General features: G+C 45.5%; 2 protein-coding genes across 5 annotated transcripts in view; both read left to right on the top strand.

Moving 5' to 3' along the window:
* ALDH1A3 (aldehyde dehydrogenase 1 family member A3) overlaps window positions 1-3,818 on the top strand; it is a 35,623-nt gene extending 31,805 nt beyond the window's left edge. The window contains exon 13 of the mRNA XM_027714771.2: window positions 1,100-3,818. Coding sequence (XP_027570572.1) covers window positions 1,100-1,172 — 73 coding nt within the window. The 3' untranslated portion in view covers window positions 1,173-3,818. The remainder of the gene's footprint in view (window positions 1-1,099) is intronic.
* A 1,379-nt stretch (window positions 3,819-5,197) lies between these two features.
* LRRK1 (leucine rich repeat kinase 1) overlaps window positions 5,198-19,521 on the top strand; it is a 77,018-nt gene continuing 62,694 nt past the window's right edge. The window contains exons 1-2 of one of the 4 annotated variants that reach the window (XM_027714792.2): window positions 5,198-5,288; window positions 8,666-8,878. In XM_027714792.2, the coding sequence (XP_027570593.1) occupies window positions 8,812-8,878 (67 nt within the window). In that variant the 5' untranslated portion in view covers window positions 5,198-5,288; window positions 8,666-8,811. Of the gene's footprint in view, window positions 5,289-5,546; window positions 5,810-8,665; window positions 8,879-9,649; window positions 9,863-19,521 lie in introns of those variants that run through there. The other 3 variants (XM_027714791.2, XM_039389122.1, XM_027714793.2) reach the window with 3 other exon arrangements.

The following is a 19,521-nucleotide window of genomic DNA, read 5'->3' as shown; positions in this document are numbered from 1 at the left end:
GGGCACACTGGCATTTACCCCAAATCTTCTCCACCTTTCTCTGGTGGTATCTGGGCCTCCCTTGGCTGTTGTATCATTGCTCCTAGTTGGACCTCTTCCAGTGGGAATGAATGATCTCCAAAATAATTCTACATCCCACCTTCCAAACTTGCTGCTAAATTACAGAAGGACCCTCTGTCCCTCTTCCCCAGCCTGACCTGTTGCAGTGGGGCTACCAGACATTTCAGCTCTAATTAGTTACTAAAGCTGAAATTTTTAAACCGAGGTCACCCCATAAGTTAGAGGTAGAGCTGAGAAATTTTCTTAAATCCTAATTTTTTTCTTGTATAGGAGGGAGACAGGTTTTCTTACACCATTCAGCAGACTCTTTAGAGGAATCTAAAGCACTTTTTCTTTCACAAGCCAGATTTAAGTCCAGGAACCACTCCCAGTAGCTGTTCTTGGTGCATCTGCTGCACTGGGACATTCAGGTGCCTCACTTGCTAAGCACAGCAAATGAATGAATCCTCAAATGGGACATAGATATATTGAGACCTTATGGTTTACTTTGCCTGACTGCCTGGCTAATTAAAGGATGTCAGGGCTTTATCCCTTGGGCAAGGCATGGGAATAGAGCCAGTTTCCACCAACCATTTAATGCAGTGGTGGGCTCTCTTATCAGTATGTTTCTGGAACAAATGCCATGGTAACTTGTAGATAGAAGCTTCCTTTCAGTGAAAAATTAACTTTAATTACTGACTAAGCACTGATTACTGTATGTATGTGGCTGACTCTTCTGTGGCTGCTCATTGCAGCACTCAGTTTTCGTTAGGCAGAGTCACAAGGTGTCACCTTGTGGGTTACAGTGACCAGAAGCATTCCATGTTTCTTTTACAAAAGTTGTATGTCCTTGTGTGCACTTAGCAGTTATTAGAAGTGGTGGGACAAATCAATAGCTGGTCTAAGTTGGTTCAGAACTGGTTTTAATGGCCTGATGTCTCTACAGCAGCTGGCAATGAGAAGTTAAAGTGCAGACATGTAGAACTCTCTTCTCTTAGGGAAGTACACATTAACATGCTACAACTGTTTGTCCCTCTCCCTCCTCTCTCTTCTTTTCCAGTGGTGAATATGCTTTGGCAGAGTATACTGAAGTGAAAACAGTCACCATCAAACTCTCCCAGAAGAGTCCATGAGAACAGAAGGCCTAAAATGCTGACACTCTGAATGTGACACACGGGGGACGTGTTCAGAGCAAGGGGGAGGGGAGGGGTAGGAAGGAAAATGGAAACACCTGTCTTTATTCCTCTAGAAACACTGAATCTACTGGACTCCATTTTATCAACTGGCTCTTCAAAAACTGATTTTCCTGACCCTACTGGCAGTACACTCTTGTACTGTGCAATTCCCTGGCCGTTCGTCTGCCTGCTACCTGTGGCTAAAATGATGGTCAGTCATGGTGTTTGCAGGACATCTGCTTTCAGACTGTACCCTGAAGGACGTGGACATGGCTGGCATGTTAGAGAGATTGCTGGTACCATTAGCACGGGCTGGCAGACAACTTCAGAGGCATTTGGGTTTCACTTGGCATAGATGGACTCGAGCGGTAGGGTTAGTACAACTTGGCTGGAGTTGGTGGAGTTTGTGTGGACATTGCAGCTGGAGTTTGGAATCTGAGTGCAAGCTTTCATGGAAGGATCTGTAACGAAATTCTCTTTGAAAGACCTATCTTAGTCTCTATAAAGATACATGCATTCTCCATACTGGTGATATTCTAGCCCTGAATGAGATTTGTGGGAGTTTCCTAGAGGACTCCTTTGGGGCCAGTATTTCACCCAACAGAACTAGACTTCCAAGTATCCTTGGAACCTGATGTTTTGGTGTGCACACACTACACATGCTGCAAATGCAAGTCACTGACTTGCTGACCCTTCTGGCTCCGAGTGAGTCACAGTTGTATCTCAAACCTTCACTACAGCACTTTTTGCAGGAGGATTTTGCACTGTACTTACCTTGATGACACCAGGTTGGATGCTGAGCATGTAGCATGGCAGATACCCCACAGAAAACACCCTACACCAGTCCTTCTGACCTGGGGGAGAGAGCAGAAGAGCTGCAGGAAGCTGTCCTGCTCTCTCTTTCTCTGTAACTTTCAGGCTTTGTGAACATCTCTTTATTTTTTAAGCCAGGGCTATTGTTGTGAGCATAAAACCATAAGCTCTTCTCACTGCTTCTTTATCCTGTGTGAATGTAGCTTAAAAATACATACTGGAAGTGCAGTATGAAAAGGCAGGTGCTCCCAAGCACCACCAAGTGCTAAAGAGGTGGGTGTACAAGCCAATTACTATGGATAAGCTATGGCTGGACCTAAATGTGCCAGAGCTTTGCAGTGGTTATCCCTGTGAGTGCTGTCATCTCGTAGCCAGCATGGAGTAGTTGATCCTTCACTGAGCAACCAACTGCATTGGATTGTCTCTTGCTCACAGCTGTCCATAGAGTGGCTGTCACACCAAGTTCATATCTTAGTACCTCCTGCAGTAACTCCTTTGCATGCCCAGACATTATTAGGGGATTAATGACAGGCCACACGCTGTCTTCAGTTCCTGGGTTCACTGCTTTCCCTCCTCCTCCTCCTGACTCTACTGGAGAACCACTGGCAAAAGGATGGCAAGTCCCACGCCTGCGGGAGCTGTGAGTGTACAGGAGTTAGTGGTGACAGCTTGTTAGGAAGTTCAGGTGATCCCACTGGGATTGTCCTCTGAGAACAAACCCATGGAGGTTCCTTATGGCGTATCAACAGATCTCCAGGGAGCACTCATAAAGATTCCTGCCTGGAGTTTTCCAGATGTCAGCGCTTGAAGCAGAAATGCAGGTCTAACCTCTCTTCTCTGCTGCAAGCAAGGATTTAACCAGTACCTTCCTTTGCTCGGAGATAGTCAGTAACAAGTTCTGTTGCATGAGTGGAGCTTTTTTTGGAGGAGGAAGGAAGGTGGGTGGCGATAAGTAAGGAAAATGTTTGCATGAGCCTAAACTTCCTTATTAGTTAGTGAACGTTGAAATTGCACTTCAGCACCACTTAACTTCTTACATGACATACCTCCAACAGTTGTAACGAGGTGCCTGTCCTTCCATGGGATGTGAGACAGGGAAATCTCCCCATCCAGTGACGAAAATGTCCTCCCTTCCCCGTGAAAGGCCAAATGGGAACATTGTACATAAGTTTTTATTTTTGTAAAACACTTAGAGTGCAAACATCTTTTCAGACAAACATTTTACTCTTGCCTACCTGAGGGTTTTCTTGGGCTGCAGCCAGACAGCAGGGAGGTGAGGCAAACAGTAAAAGGCTGGTTATCTTGATGTATCTCTGACGTATTTTTGATAAACAGTGGTGGAAACTGAAATCATCTAAAATTCTTTAAATCCTACTATTCTGACTTTATGTGTATGATATATATTTCACTTTTTTTCCCCTTATCATGTTTTTAAAATCATGTATTTTAAAAATTTTACATTTTTCAATGTATCTCTTATTGTATAAATCAGGGTTTGACTCTACACACTGAATTTTCTAAGTTATATAACACTAGACACTAACTAAAATAACCCCTTAGAGGGTATATATATTTCTTTCATTGCACAGTTAAGGCTTTCATATGAAATACTAGTTGTTTTTTTAAAAGAAAAAAAACTATATTTATAAATTAGGATACAGTTAATCTAATGTATTTTTATAGCTAAAGGTACATGAAAATGCTATGTTTAAACCCCATGTATATATTTAGACTATGAGTATCTTTTTTTGTAATAGTTCTTGTTCCTAATAAATGTTTAACTTTGTGAAATGGGTGTGTCTGAGGATTCAGTATCTCACCGGGAAACTGTGAGGGAATCTGCACTTGGATTAATTTCTGCAATTTGTGAAGAATTGGCCTGTTTTAAAAGAGTAAAGTGCTAAGTGTGGTCAGTGCTCTGCACATAAAAGCTGGAGTGTGGGTGTGCAGCTCACCCTGCAAACAACCACTTGTGTGAGTTGTGCCGTTTACTGTGAGTGGAGGGAGGAGGAGAGTGGAGCTGCAGCTGGCAGGGGCAAGCACAAAGTCAGATGGATCCTCTTTTCCTTCTGAGGTGAGACCCAAAATGGAAGTATTTGAAGAGATCATGCAGACAGATGGGGCTTCCTGCCTTGGTCTGTCTGCTCCTAGACCCCTTTGAGACTCATCCACCACTAATGTGACTCTGCTAAATGCATTCTCATTCCTGTCTTATTTCCCTCATCTGTGATGTAGATAGAGAGCAAGAACATTCCATTGTCTTTCTATTCTCTTCCCATCTGAATTGTGAGAAATACCTCTCAGCTCCCTACACAGGCCAAGCCAAACTCCTTGAATTTTCCACTTGCTAACAGCATCGCTCAGAAGCTTTTAGCCTCCAGAAAGGGGAAGACTGGAGATACAAAGGAATTACTGTGAGTGACACAATCAATGGATACTTAAGGAAGAGTGGGATGAGATTTGGGGAGGGAAAAAGGGAAAAGTTAGCTTGAATGTGTGGATGAATTATTACCTGGGGAAGTTAGAGTTTCCGTCATAATAAAGGGAAAAGTTATTTTAGTGCATTTTCAAACAATTGTGCTAAAAAAAAAGCTGTAAGAAATGTCTGGGTAAGAGCTGGGCTGTGAGGCATAAAAGGCAGCAGGCTGATTAAGAGGTGTAAAGGGTAACACTGTTTTTAGCTGTGTTAAAAGTTAAAAGATGATGGTATAGGTGTGTTCTCGCTCTCTCTCTGTGGCTGCAGCTTGAGACTGATTGTGGGGACCCAAACACAGGTAAAAGCACCAGTGAAACCTATCCTCTCTGTCTCCATAATCACTCCAAAGAAGCATCCCAGGCATATCTCAGGCTGCCACAGTCATTCAGTGAGTGGGCACGGCTTTTTCCATCCTTAAATGACCATCAGAGACCTATTGCTAAGTATGGACCAGGGAAGAAAAAACATCCTCTGTGTTTAATTTACAGAATCTCTGGGAGTAGCAGAGCAAAAGGCACGCAGAAATGGTCTTTTCTTAGTAGGTCCAATGGGTGGGGAAAATTCCAGGCTTGTCCAGGAAAGTTCCAGGCTTGTCAGAGGCTCCCGGAGAGGAACGGGTCAGTGATGGGGAAGGACTGCGCACACCAGCCCAGCGCTGGAGCGCAGCCCGGCTGACTCCTTCCGAAGAGAGAGAGCAATCTCGTTCTGCTCTTCCAACGGGGAGCAAACTCGGCGCGATCCGGGGAAGGACCAACTTTGGAAGTCGGAGATCTCGGAGCAGCCCGGTAAGGCCGGGCCGTGCCGGGCCGATGGGCAGCGGTGCCCGGGCAGCCACACGGCCGGGGGGCGGGAGGGCCGCGCCGGAGCTTGGGGGTCCCGCTCCGGCCCCCGCAATTCCCAGTCTGGTTTTTCCTAAAGAAAACCAACAAAACCACTCGGCAGGGCCCGCGGGGCCGTGTGGGGGCGGGCGCGCGGGTCGGGGCCGGTGCCGCCCTGTGCCCTCCCTCCCTCAGCGCCCCGGGCCAGCCCTGCCCGCGGGGGCAGGCGAGGGCCCGGCCCGCAGGACTCGCCCCTCACCGCGGCGGAGGAGGCGCCGCTGCCCCGCTCCCTTTCCTGCCGCCTTCCTCCGCGGAGCGGGGCGGGCGGGCGCCGGAGGAGGAGGAGAAAAAGAAGGAGGAGGAGGAGGAGGCGGCAGCGGCGCAGCGACCGCCGGCCCGGGACGCTGGAGGTACCGCGGCTTCGCTGCCCCCTCGGCCGCCTGCCCGGCGGCGAGGGGAGGCTGCTGGGGCTCGCCGGGGCGTTTCAGGTGGAGAGCGGGGTGGAGGGAGGGGGAAAGTAGCTTTTTTAGAAAGAAAACGAAAGTTGGGAGGGAAGTTTGCAGGCGCAGGGCGGCGGCGGGCGCTGCCGGTCCGCCCTCCCCGGCCGCCCCGCCCGGCCCGGCGGGCACCGCTCGCTCCCGGGGCTCACCCGGGGCTCGCTTCGGTCACTGGAAAGTGCCTGGAAAGGCTTGTGAGACCCCCCGAATCGCGGTGTAGCACCTGGGCTCTCCCCAGTCGGGAGTGGTGTGGGAGAAAGGGGCTGGGTCGCTGCGCAGAGCTCACCCAAGGATGAAGGATGCGGGTCCCGGCGGGAAGGGGGTCCCCAGGAGGGCAGGGGGTCCCTGTGCTGGCACCGAGCCGGCCACTTCAGCCCCAGGTTCACCATCACCCTGCCCGGTGTGACGGCAGGCGGGTCTGTGCATTCCCACCCGGACTGTGCCCTTGGGCCTCTCAGATCCGTGCTGTTCCCATCACAGGAGGGATTCTTAAAAACAACAGGTGGTTTGAGCGAAGAACTGAAGTTTTGGCAGATTTCTCATGAATTGGGAAGTGATCTCGGACAAACCGCGGTGTTTCTGGGAGCCTGGCTGGGTTTAGGCGCAATACACGGGGTGAGACCAGACAGGCTGGTGAAGGGGAGAGGAGGTGATGGTACAAGCACAGTCAGATGTGCTGGGGCACAGTCTGACAGCTGGCAGTAGCAGCTCTTGGGAGAGAAACTGGAAATGTGTGAAATGGATGTGTGAATTCAGGTATTCTGCATGGTCCTTCTCCTTCTGAATGAGATTCTGCAGATCTTATAGATTCCTTCTCTCTAAATCAAATCAAAACATGGTGTTTGCACGGGTTACAGTTGAGTTGACCTTGCTTAAGGTAAACTACCCAGAGTTTGGGTTTTTTTTGTATTATATGCACAAAGGTCCTGAAACACAGAAATCCTGCTTTCATGGGCGCTGTGTGGCAGTAACACACATGTAGTTACTTACAGTTAGAGGGAACTGATTGTCAAAACCACACCACTATTTTTCCTGAAAGTTTTTTTTTTTTTGTTCCTTTTACTCTTTACAAGGAAAGTTTCATCCTGGGGAATAAGCTGAGTAGGAGGCTAAAAATCAGGAGTAGGATGGTTTTCAAGCCTCCATGGTTTATGCTGACCCCTGTTCAGTGTTTCTTGTACAGTTGCTGTGAGTGCACATGGTTTGTCCCCATCGTAGAGCAAGGAAATGCCTCAGAATTGAGCAGGTGCTAAAGAGAGCTGGTCTGTTGGTGTGTACAGGGGGAAGTGTTTATTTTTACTGGAGCTGCTCAGTGTGTCTGCAGCGAGGGCACAGGGGAGGCAGTGGCTGGAAGCATCTCATCCCCTCCATGGTCAGAGTTAACAACCTCGACAGCTTTTGGGAGGTGTGAGAGCCTCCCTGACACCTCTGCCTGTGGCATCACACCCTTGGCATGGCAGAGATGTGTGATCCCAGCGCAGCAACTGTGCCTGCCAGAGTGGCTGAGGGAAGCTCAGCCCAGGAGCCAAGCTGATTCCAGTGGGAACTCGGCATGTTACAGGGCAGAATCCAGTCCACCAACATTGCCCAATTTACCAGTTTTTGGGCTTGGATCTGGAATTAAGGGTCACCTCCATCTCAGCCTCCTGCAGCACCCAGTGCCTAGACTGTGGGGCACAGGGGTGTGAGTTTTGGTTCCTGCTGCCAAGCATCACAATCAGAGTCATCAGAAGCTGTTTTCCTCTAAGTGCACCTAAAACTAAAATATTTGCTTAGAAACAACTGCTGTAGGATGCAGTGATTTTTAGTGTTAGCTAGTGGTTAAAACGCAATGTAAGAAGGGAGGACAGAAAGCTTCACAAAGAAACTTAGGAAGCCAGCTCTGCTCAGGGAGAGTTAGGGATGATCTTGGGCCTTCCTGGTCAAAGCAGGAGGTGGGTCATGAGCTTTGCCAAATTAGAGCCTCAAATCAAAACTTCAGCATCACACACCAGACATGAGACGAACCAGTAAGAGTCAGTTGAGGGGCATCATTTTACATCTGAGAGGCATTTACTGACTGAAACTGAAAGCAGAAAATGAGGGGACGCTGATGCTGGTCTGGCACACACTGCAAAGTCACCCGTAGTTTTAACCTCTGTGTAAAAGAAGTTAAAAGGTGGGTGTGCAGCTCTGAAGAGGGAGGGAGTTGGAATTGCCTGGGAAAACTGAGCTGTGCAGTTTTCTGCTGGCTGTTGTGCCAGACAGTTCAGAAGAAGCCAACCTTTAAGAACTCCTAAGGGCCTGATCTGCCTCCCTGAATCTGTTTGAAGAAGCCTGATGCTTCCAGGGTAGGAAAGCTCTCTAAAAGGACTGGGCAGAGGGGACAGGAGATGGTGTGTTTCTCTTTGCCCTCTTTTCATTCCTACAGAGGATTGTCTCAGTAACCACAGCAGTATTTCTCACAGTCTTACAAGAGCCGTGGTTGTCTTTGTGGATGGGAGAGGTTTTGAGGTTGCATTTAGGATTTTTCCAGCTGCACTGCATGGTTTCAATGCTCTGCCTTTACATCAGCTTGGGGAGAATCTGAAACTGCAGCTGTGACCCCTGCCCACCGTCCTCTGCCCAAAGACTGAGCTGCTTTGGTGGTGAAAAATTAAGAACATTATCTTTCTGTAGTGGAGAAATTGTTAGTCCCCTCTGCTAATTCATATTATGCTCTTAACAAAGCTAATATGCAAATAATTATATTTATAGTATAAGTGCATTTCTGCAAAACAATATTTAGACAACTGTGTTAGAATGCAGGGGAATGAGCAATTTCTATACTACAATGGTTAATCTGTTTTGTTATTTATTTTTAAACAGAATAAATGATGTTTCTTCAGGATGGTGCTTACTAGCTGTCTCTGCTCCTGCATGTACACGATGGAGATCGTTCAGCTTTGACAACATTGTTCAGTTTGAAGTGCTGTGGAAAGTTTGTCTGTTGGACCTTCACAACTGGACCCAGAATGTACTGGTGTGTGGGAACTGAGGAATCCGCTGTTTGCAGGGAGAGCAACATGGATCCACAAAATGGTAAATAGGAGGAATTTTTTTCTTTCCTGTTCAGACTGGGAGCAAAAGGTTTTAAGAGAACTCAGCAGCCACTGGGTTTTGATGAAATTTAAAGATATGAAAGATCTTTGAGCCCTAATCTTTGAAAATTTACCAAGGAATTTTACTTCCAAGGAGACTGATGTTCAACTGCTCAGGTGGTAAGAATAGCATTCCTCTCAAGATTGATGTTCTCCAAAAGGCTACAGATTTAGTCAATATATGTATCATGTCTCCCCAGTTCCTAAATATGTTTTACAAGATCTGTGCTTTTTCAGCGTGTGAATGCAAATATGTTCCCAGTCACTGATGCAGTGGGTTTTCAGGGTATGAAAGCTGCTAAAATCAGAGCATCCTTTCTCAGCCTGAACAGATATTCACCTGCTCCAATTTTACTGTCAGCTTCGATTCAGTGCCTTGCAGTGATTTATTGCTGGGCTGGATCAGAAGGTCTGTGTTTATGTAATCTAGTAAATCCATGGGTGGAAATTCCTCTTTCAGCAGGGACATATGCTTCAGGTTGCTTCCTGTGAATTTTTTTTCTTTCTTTTTTTTTTTTTTTTTTTTTTTTTTTTTTTTCCCTGAGCAGCCAAATTATTTTTGGATGGTTTCTCTCGCTGCAACCCTCAGCTCCCAGGCACTGCTGCGTTTCTCTGAGTCAAACCCCAGTTATGTTTCTGCAGCAAGAAATAGCCTCCTGGTTCTTGTATAACGGTGTTCCCCCCTTGCAGCAAGTGCTTCATTAGGAGGCAGCATCTGCGTTTGAAGTGTGGGAAGAAGGTGTGTTTGACGCTCTGTAGTGAGTAAGCAGCCCTCAGCAGAAGCTAATGTTTTTGCAGCCTTATTTTGGATTTTATCAGCAACTATGAAGCAAAACCTGATAGTTTATTCAGAGGCCGCCTTGTCTTGTTTGAAGACGTTTCTCACCAGCATCACAGGGAGCTCTGGGAACTCTTTCCTTTCTCTGTATGTATTCTGCTTGTTCCATAATACTGATCTTTCTGTTTGCTTTTGCTTTTGTTAATTAGCATTGTAACTTTCTATAACACTTGGTTACTGAATATTCTTAAAATTCTTGAATTCTGTCCGCTGAGTTTCACTCTGGAAGAAATTATCTCCACTTGAATACTAAGCTACAAACCATGAGAAGAATTTTAATCTGCTCTAACGATTCGAAAGTGTTTCAAATTGCTACATTTTTGTTCTGCAATAGTGATTTGACAAGTTTTCTCACTGTTTAAAGATACAGTGAATAAATTATTTTATGAGTTAATAATGAAGTGAAGAGTGAAATAGTTACATTTTCTGCATTTTGAGTTCAGTTTTTTTTCCTGAGAACTTTATTACATGTTGCTGTTATGTAACCATATTCAGTTAAACTGGTTGACTGGGAGCATAGAAATCTTAGTGGAAGACTCTTCTATACTGACATGCCTGGGTTATATTGTTTGGTAAACAGCATTGGAAAACTCACAGAGGGATCCTTGAAAAGCTTAAGATCTTTATACAAGGCACCAGTATTGCCTTGGTAGATTTGCTCTTTATAAGGGTACTGTACATGCTTAAACTCATTGTTATTTCAGGATTGTTTGGGTCCTGCCAAGAGTAATTGTCATCAGCTAACTGGTCCACTCCCTAAGTTAGCTGGTCCTTGTTCTGCATTTGGATCCTGTTACAGGGATGGAATCAGGAACACGGTGACTCATCCGGCCTCCACATCTGAACCTATTGTTTACGCGCCTTTATGAACAATGTGGATGCAGCCTCCTGCTTCCATTCAGAGGGAACTGCTGGGAAAGGGGAGTGAGATCCCAGATCATTTCTTTAATGCTGACGACCTCATTAGTGCTTGCAGAGCCTGGAGTCTGTTTTCTGGGGCAGGAAGGGCAGCTGTGTGGCTGTGAGGGGTTTATCCAACAGTGCAGTGGTGCCGGTGGCTCCGTGACGGGTCCGTCGGAGGCACCTTCCAGCAGGTACCCTGTGCACCCACTGCCTTGATCATTTCAAAGCCTTGAGATTTCTAGGGCTTTTTTTTCCCCGGACAGCTATGAAGCCCTGGCCAAATGTATGTGAAGAATATGTTCACAGCATCATTGTTAGTTAGAAAATGTAATTGGTGATTCCAGGGCTCACCTTACTCTCGTGTCTCCTCTACTATTCCTCCCGGCAGTGCAGGGATCTTGCCTGTATCCCAGCAGGATTCCCTCTTTCCCTGCGAGTGGGCGAGCTGTGTTTCAGAGCTGGACCCTGTCTGTCCTCCAGAGATGGTGCTGGGCTTGACTTGATTAAGCACCCACTGGTCCACAGCACAGATTTGTCACTGGAGTGCAGGATAAGGTTCTGGTTTGGATGCAGTAACATCTCCCTCCTCCGACCCTGCTTCCTCTCTCCTAGATTTGTTCATCTTGTCCTAATTAAGAGGTAGAAACTAAGCACAGATACGGGGGTGGCTGCAGTCTCTCATGAAGCACAGGGCTTGGTTTTTTTAAACTTGGTTAAAGAGCTCTGCATAATATAGTGAGGTGACATAATGTGAATTTTATAGGAAATACAATGGAAGCCCAAAGACATCACTGTGTGAATGCCTAGAAAAGCGTAAAGATTCATCTCCTTTCTACAGACTGGTTGGTTTCTTTGAATCTTATGAAATTTTACAGTTGGGATTTAATTTTTATATGGTTTTCTAGGAGACAGTTCCTCAAAGATGTAGGAGAGCAAACATTGTCTTCTGAAATGTAAGGGCACATCTTTTAAAGAGCTTATCTCCCTCTTATTGTGAATTTAATTCCAAGTTGCAGAATGTTCATGTGCCACTGGTGTGTGTCTCAGAGGTGGAATTGGATTATCCTTCAAACATGCCAGAGGGTGTCTCTTCTCTCCTGCTAAATCTAGAAATGAGCATTGAAAAAGGGGTGTTATCTTGGAATGTATCTAGCATTACATAATTAGGGACAATGATGCCAATGATAGCTGCTTGAAATTTTATAGTAGCTTTACAGATATTAACTAAATGAACTTTCACAACTTCTCTTGAGGCAAATCAGTTGTAAGCTGGTGACTTTCCACTGTTCAGGGAAGCACACATGGACAAGTGCAATATGCCTGGAAAAGAGACCTAAATATTAAATGAGGGAGCAAACAAGTCACCAGAATATAATGACTCAAGTTGTCATTTGGAGTGGACCAGAGGCCCTTAAAGCTGTGCTTTGAAAGTGCTGTGGTGACCCTGCAGCACACAGGGAATTCTGTTTTATCAGAAAGAAGCAACCCACAATGGTTGTGACCTTTGCAACCCCTCCTGGGCCATGGCTCAGATCAGAAATGACTCAGAGGGAAAGCTGCTGCCAGCAGAGCAGCTTCCTGAGTGGGAGAAAAGCCTCCTGTGCGAGTAAGAGTTGAACTGGAAGAGTTAAAGAGCAGTTTTAACAAGAGGGACTTCTCAGGAGCAAGTGCAATTTCATATGGAAAGTTTCACAATGGACTGAGTGGTGATAACTTGAGCTTAGCAAGTGGAACAACTTGTCCTCCTGGGACACCCTTTGTGCATCCAGCCTCGCTCCCTGTTTGCATCAGGGCAGGACAGGTGCAAGTGTGGCCGAGGCCTTTTTGGGGTGCAGCAGTCTGGGGAGGCGATGGGACTGTAGGTGGAAGGATGGAAACTGTCACAGACTCTGCTTTTGCTCTCCTGTACTCACTGATAGCCCGAGCCTTCCAGCTGCCAGCCTGGCAGTGTGAGACCCACTTCAGAAATAAAAGTCTACAGGGAAAACATGACTTCTTTATAGCAATAAAGGCAAGCAGAGCCCGCCCACTCCTGGGTGGGCATGGGCATGGCCTCCAGATTAGATCTTTGGTGGGGTGTCCTTTGCAGGGCCAGGAATTGGACTTGATGATCCTGATGGGTACTTTCCACTCAACATATTCTATAAGTTCCTTGCAGTTCTGTGCTGTTGAGTTTTTTGCCTTAAACATGAAGGGCAGGAGCTTGCAGTTGATAGTGTGAATAGCTTTGTTTAAAAATCTTTCCTGCTGAGTAGAGGAGGAAGGGAAAAGCAGTGTTGGCAGCACCACTGGTACCACTTCGTTCCCCATGAAATCCCCACGTAAACCTTAAAATCCTCACATCAGCCGGGGCCAGCAATGAGTCTTGGGGCATGTTGAGTTAGGCTTGTTTGTGACACATTGTGCTGTAGAACAGGGAAAAAGTACTCACAGCCTCTGTCCTGCTTTTTCCATCCACACCTTACCCTGTAGTAACATTACCCTGAGTTTTTTGTGACAGCGTGGGGTGAGAAGGACAAGGAGAGCATCTGGGACGTGATCTGAGGACACAGAGACCTGCAAAGTGTGTTGGTTTTGTGAAGTTCTGTATAATCAGACTAAATGAGCCTTGAAGGTTTTCTGTTTTTCTTCCTGCTTGTTAAGCTGTGAGTTAATTTGACAGCAAACTGAAATGTTCCTATGATAAAAAGAAAAAAAAAGCAAAAAATAGAACAGGTGTTGTCTGTGAATTAGTCTCACTGCAGAGTGCCCTGCAGAAGGAGAAGTAGGAAATGCTAAGCAGGAATAGGAAGTACACTAGTAAAGCAGTAATAGGCTTGTATTTTTAAATATTTAAATAAACTCTTCATACAGAAGTGGTGCAATCTCACAAGAGCTGATGCGGAAGGCTGGTCTGCAGCAGAACATGCCTGTGGTTAAACCTGCTCTCTTGTGCAGACTACAGCAGAGCTGTGTGTTGCAACATCTCTCCAAACTGAACCTGGATTATCAAAAAGGGCAGTGAATGCTGAGGCATTTACAGTTTTCCTGATAAATACCATCAGAGCCAGCCTGCTCTTGAACTTGAGGGCTGTAGCAAGGAGGGCAGAGCTGCTGGGAGAGCCACTGGTGCAGTAAAGACGTTGGGAAGCTAATTGAGCAGAGAGTCCAACCTGAGAGCCAGTTTTATTTACAGGCAATAGTAAAAAAATTGATCTTTATCTGAACTGGATCCAGCATTATCTGCTGCTTTACAGCTTTCTTTTTCCACCTTTCTGTTAAAAGGTATTTGTGGTTTATTACATTGAAATGTAACTTACGACAGGTCTATCAAGAAGCCTGGGAAAAAACACAGATAAGGTGATAAGGTTGTAAAGAAAACCCTTTGCCCTTAGAACTTGTACACAGGGACTTTTTTACAATCTCAGTAAGGTGTGATTTATAAGGCAGCTTTCAGGTGAGAGTTGATTCTGGGGTCATAGAACCGCTGTCTTCTGTTTCAGTGGGGAAAAGGCAATTGATAGTGTTCACACCAACTCAGCCCTTACCAGGCCTGTAATTGATTTACTGTTTTGTCAGAGATGTTGTGTGTGATTTTATACTTGCATTAAGAAAATGCAATGAATTATGTTTTTTCATCCTCCCCGAAGCCTATGGGGGCCTTATCCAAAACCCATTAAAGACTTTGTGCTGACATAATGGGGTCTTCAGGGATCCTTACAGCATTAAGTCTGTGATTTGTTTGTTTTTCACTGCTCTGATCGATAAAGGGGCTGCCAGGGCGCTGCTTGGCAGGAGGCAGTGAGCTGGGAGGAACCGTTTGCATTGCAGATGGGGGTGTGGGGGATGGATTTTGTACCATTCAACTCCCAATATGCTGTGTAGAATCACAGAATCGTGGCATTTTTACGGTTGGAAAGGATCTTTAAGATCACCGAGTCCAAGCATTAACCCAGCACTGCCAAGCCCACCATTAAACCATGTCCCCAAGTGCCACATCCACAGGGCTTTTAAATCCCTCCAGGGATGGTGACTCAACCGTGAAGTCTGTCTTCTTAATAGGTTCTCTTTCAGGTTTGACATCAAGTCAGGCTGATATTTAATTCCTTTCTTTAATCCAAGTCTGTGTGCTCATTAGTGGGTCAGGAATTGCTTATTTGCATGATTATGTATCACCACAGCAGCAGCTCTTTTATGTAAACTGCTGATAGTTTCACAACAGAAGTGTTTCCATGCTTTGAATTTGTGCCTTGCCCTCACTTAAAAAACTTATAAAAGAAGTCTTTAAGTTTAGGGAAGACTCTCAAGCTTCCCAAAGCCCTCCTGCAGCCAGAGGGGCTCTGGGGGTTGGCAGTTTGTGTTGCTCCAGACGGACTGGCAGGGCTTGGGATCTGGAGGAGTTCACACCCTGTATGAGTATACAAGCCCCATTTCTCCAATATTTTATACTCATACAGGGTGTGAGTATGGAGATGCACAGAGTAGTGGGAAATCTGGTGCAGATCCTCTCTTTTTTGACTCACCCTCTCCAGTTGGAGAGGGCAACAGATCCATGGTGAGCTTTGGGAACTTCTTGTCTACAAAGACAGGCCCTGTGTTGTGTCACCCGAGGGTGAGGGAAAGGGTCAGTCGGCCACAGGAAGGGCAGGAGGAAGGAGATGGGTGGAAGGAGCAGGGACCTGGGGTTGGGAGCTGGAGGAGCAGCTTTATTTCCTCTCTAATAGTCAATATATGGCTCCCAAGCATAAAGGTTGGCATTTTGGGTACTGCCGGGGAAAGCTCAGTCCCAGTCTGTCCACAACTCCTTCTCTGTGCCTGGTTGAAAATCATGGAAAAATAACGACCCAAAGCAGTGATTCAAACAAGAAGTCTGGATAAATTTAGCTCAAATATTCTTGGTATGTTTGTGGTCGCTGTGGAAATTGCATCACCACTTGCTTTAATGATCAAAATATCGCATGGCTGCCCGAGAAGGGCTCAAAATGCAATCTTTTAAAAGCATGTGTGTCTTTGGATTTGCTTCACCTGCAGTTAATTGGTTCGGGGGATTGTTTGTTTTATTCCCATCTTGGTTAAGGAGTTTTTGGACTAGAGGTTACTGCTGCTTAATTGAAAAGCCACAAGGTTTAGAGCTGATACACTCTGCAGTGTGATTATCTGCTTCACATAAAAGTTCTGTCTGGGGAGTAGGATTCAAAAGGAGTGCTGGTAATTGCTGAAGACAAGACCTCCTCCAGAATCTGCCTGCACGTCTTTCTGTCTTGCACATCAAAGAGCCTTTGAAATTGCTTTTATTTTTGCATCAAACAGGAACATAATTTTTTTATTTTATTTTCTTTTGTAGCACTAATGGACAGGATCTCTTTTCAGATCTCATACATAGCTTGAAAAACAAAAAACCTGGCTCCTTAAGTGAGCTTGTAATCCTGGTCACAATTCTCCCATGTTTTACACCTTGGACCTTTTACACAATGGCAGGGTGGGAATAAAAGCTGTCAAATCAAAGCCATTTGCATGGATTGGACCAGGAGTGCAATGGATCAGAGTTCATCAAAGGCTGGTGAGAAGGGGATGAAATGTACCTTGCCTCATTTTACTGTCTCTGCCTCACTTTGCTGTCTCTACCTTGGAGCAGACATCCAAAAATGCTGTGACCTGCAGCAGGGTCACATCATGGGCTGGAGCCTCACTTTCTCCACTGTTTAGTTGGGTTTTTTTCTTTTCCAGAGTGTCATATCCATCCTCCTAGCTCTGCACTTCCTTTGGCTCTGCTGTTGCCAAATTGCCCCTTCAACTCTTTTGATGCCAACCATATCCAATATCTTGATTGCATTTTCTTTTCCTCTGCATGCAACACTTTTACAGAAACTGGTCTAGAGTGGTGATGAGTTGTTGTGGTGATGAGAAGTGAGGATAGCAAAGAGTGAGGTGTTTTATTAGGCTGGCAGGCACAGTTAAAGAAGTTTGTGGGACTGTGTCTAACATGCACTAAGCTTGGATTTTGCTGTGTGGGATGTTTACCCCCTCAAATCTCCTGAAAAGCTTCTTCCTTTAGATGTGTCTGCCTTTTCCCAGATCTGTCAGTTTGTTTAATGAAAAATATTCTCTCATTCTCCAAACTTTCCTCAAAGTAGACTGTGAAGCTGCTATAATTTCATGTGTTAGGAGTCAGTGCTTGGTAGCTGGGTTGACTCCTGCCCATGTTTAATGTGGGAACACTGGCTGTAGGACTGGAAGGAGTGTGTGGATCAGTGTCCTGGTGTCACACTCCTAAACGTTATGCAGGGCTTGCTTTAAGCAAGTTGACTTGTCTGTTGCTTCTGCTTTTTATAGAAGACTGTTCCAAACCTCATTTCTCCAATATTTTATACTTTTTTCTAACTGTCAACTAAAATGTATTCACAGCCTGTACACAAATAGCTCTCCTTCCCTGGTGTCTCCCTCTGGATGTATTTATAGACAGGACTCCCATCTCCATCTAGATTTCATTTTTCCAAGCTCAACAAGCCAAGCTCTTCTCATCTCCATCTTGTAATTAAATCCTCCATGTCTTCCGTTTGTCTTCTCCACCTCTTCAGATTCTCATAATCTTCCTTGAACGTGATAAACTGGTGTTGTGCAGGATATTTCACATACCTCTTTAACATTGTCTCCCCTTCTTTCTCCTCTTTGAACAACCTTTCCAAAATCTTCCTGTGTCCCAGCTCTTTCTCTGAAATCCCCTTGGAGGCTTGTTATTCCCAGTAGCATCCCTGGGGCTGAAGGGACAGATTTTGGCAACTTCTGTGCTGTTATTTTTGACCAGCAGTTGAGTTGCAGTGTCGTGAATGGGTTTTCCACTTAGGAGGGTGTTTACATGTGTTATTAAAGTGAAACATAAGCTTAGGAGCTGCTTTTCCCAACTCAGACAAGCTGTGGGGGGATGTGTCTTTGATGGAGCCAGTGGAAGACTTGGACTAAGAGGAGACCTGGGCAGAGACTTGGGCCCATCCTCCCCTCACACTCATACAGGGAGTCCCTCCTGAGCTCCTCCCAGCTGGGGCTAAAAGCATTTGCTTCTTTCTAAACCAAGCTTTAAATACATGTCTAAGGAGGTTGTAGTAGAACAGGGCTGGCCATGAGTTGGTGCCTCCCCAATGTGAATAATTAATAATTTTCTTTTTTAGAAGAATGTTGAGCAAATTGTTTCTTTGAAAGAGAGAAAACGCTGATGCATGGGATTTTTCTCCTTCTGATGAAAGCTTGAACTTAAGGGAAAGTTTCAGAAGAAACCAAAGTTAGCCATGAAATTTTATTTTACGAAGTTCCAAATGAAATCCAATCTTGGTTTGGTTTCATGGCTGTAATATTTGATTCAATTGGACAGCAATGGTCTCACTAGAGACACCTTTCATCATTTAATAATCCTCTCTTTGCTGCCATGCCTGGAAACGAGCACAAAGAAAATCCAAAAGCGTAGTCATACTTCTGCATGCCTAATGTATATCTTCCAATTTAAAATTTGGAAAGCAAGAGTGGCATAGCTAGCCTTGCATGCAGAAGCATATTTCTGAATGATTCAAGCTGTAGGATGGGAACCAAATCACTGAGGCCAAAAGACAAAAATAGCAACTTTCACTTAGAGCTGAGTCATTCGTATTTTCAATACAGCAACTGGCTCTCTGGCCATTTGGAGCTCTCTTGGTTCCCTCAATAGCTTTGCTTTGGGGGTGAAAATTAACACTGTCAGTGCTCTCTGTGGTCTTTGCTGATGCTTTGCCCCCAAAGTGGGCATTACTGGAGGGATGTGGGGCATCCCCCTGCTCTGTGAGCTAGCCTTTGCCCTGTGCTTGCTGGAGGTCATCCCTGTTCCATTCCTTCCCTGTCCAAAGGCCAGGTGTGTGCCTGCCGGGGGGGTGGTGCCTTCATGAGCCAGTCTGACCCCTGAGAAATGTGTTGTGGCCACTGATGCTCCTCAGTTTGAAAAGAGTGAACATGTGCATGTGAAGCTGCTTAGACCTGACACTCATACTCAGAGGAGAGAGTAAAGCCATCACTGTCACCAACAACTCCCAGTCCATGGTGCTGGAAAATGGGATGACAGAGTTAGTGAAGAGGTCTCTCTGACCTGTTTGCCTTGCCATGGCTTTGTGTAGCCTCTTTGGTGCTTCAGCAAGGAATAACCAGCTCACTTTCATTTTAACTTCTTGGACAGTACAAATAATTCCCAGAGTCCCGGGAATCTGGAAGTTGCACACACCAAATGCAGGAGATCTGAGCCTGCTCAGATTTGGCAGAGCTTTTCAGCCCCAGCTTAGTGCTGGTGTTGGCAGATGCTGATACTGCCCCTGATCCTGCTGAGTCTGTGTTACCAGTATTTGAGGCTTTTCTGTCCCCTTGTCGCTCATTATCCTGGATGAGGGAAAAATGATTGTGTAAGTGAGGAGCTGAAGCCTTTGGAGGCGTCTGTTTTTCATAAATCAGTTCTGGAGCCCAGTGAAAAGGCAGGAGTCCAAAGCATTTTTCCATCCGAGACTTAATATTTTCCTTTTAGGTTGGCGCTAGCAAATGCTTTTTTTCCTTGCAGGTTAAGAATGTTTCTAAATAGAAAATTTCCAATGATTCTGGTGATAATTGGTCACTTTGCACAGCTGTACCTAAAATTGTCAGCATGCCCTTTAGGAGCTCCTGTGTGCTTGCTGGAAAATGTTCAATGCAGATCAGCACGTTGTATGTGTGGTGCTGGCATGTAAACAATTTAAAAATACTTCCAGAATATGCGTTACCAGTGAAAAAAAAATCCCTTCAGTGCTGGACTTTTGCCTTTGTGGCATTCTTCTGTGTTTCATATCTGGTTTCTTTTAGGGTTATAAGTTTCTTTCAGG

The sequence above is a fragment of the Pipra filicauda genome, unplaced genomic scaffold (genome assembly GCF_003945595.2).
Source record: "Pipra filicauda isolate LSUMZ 115617 unplaced genomic scaffold, ASM394559v2 scaffold70_size2993248_pilon, whole genome shotgun sequence".
In the NCBI taxonomy this organism is placed as follows: domain Eukaryota; kingdom Metazoa; phylum Chordata; class Aves; order Passeriformes; family Pipridae; genus Pipra; species Pipra filicauda.
This window is presented reverse-complemented; position numbering and strand designations above follow the sequence as displayed.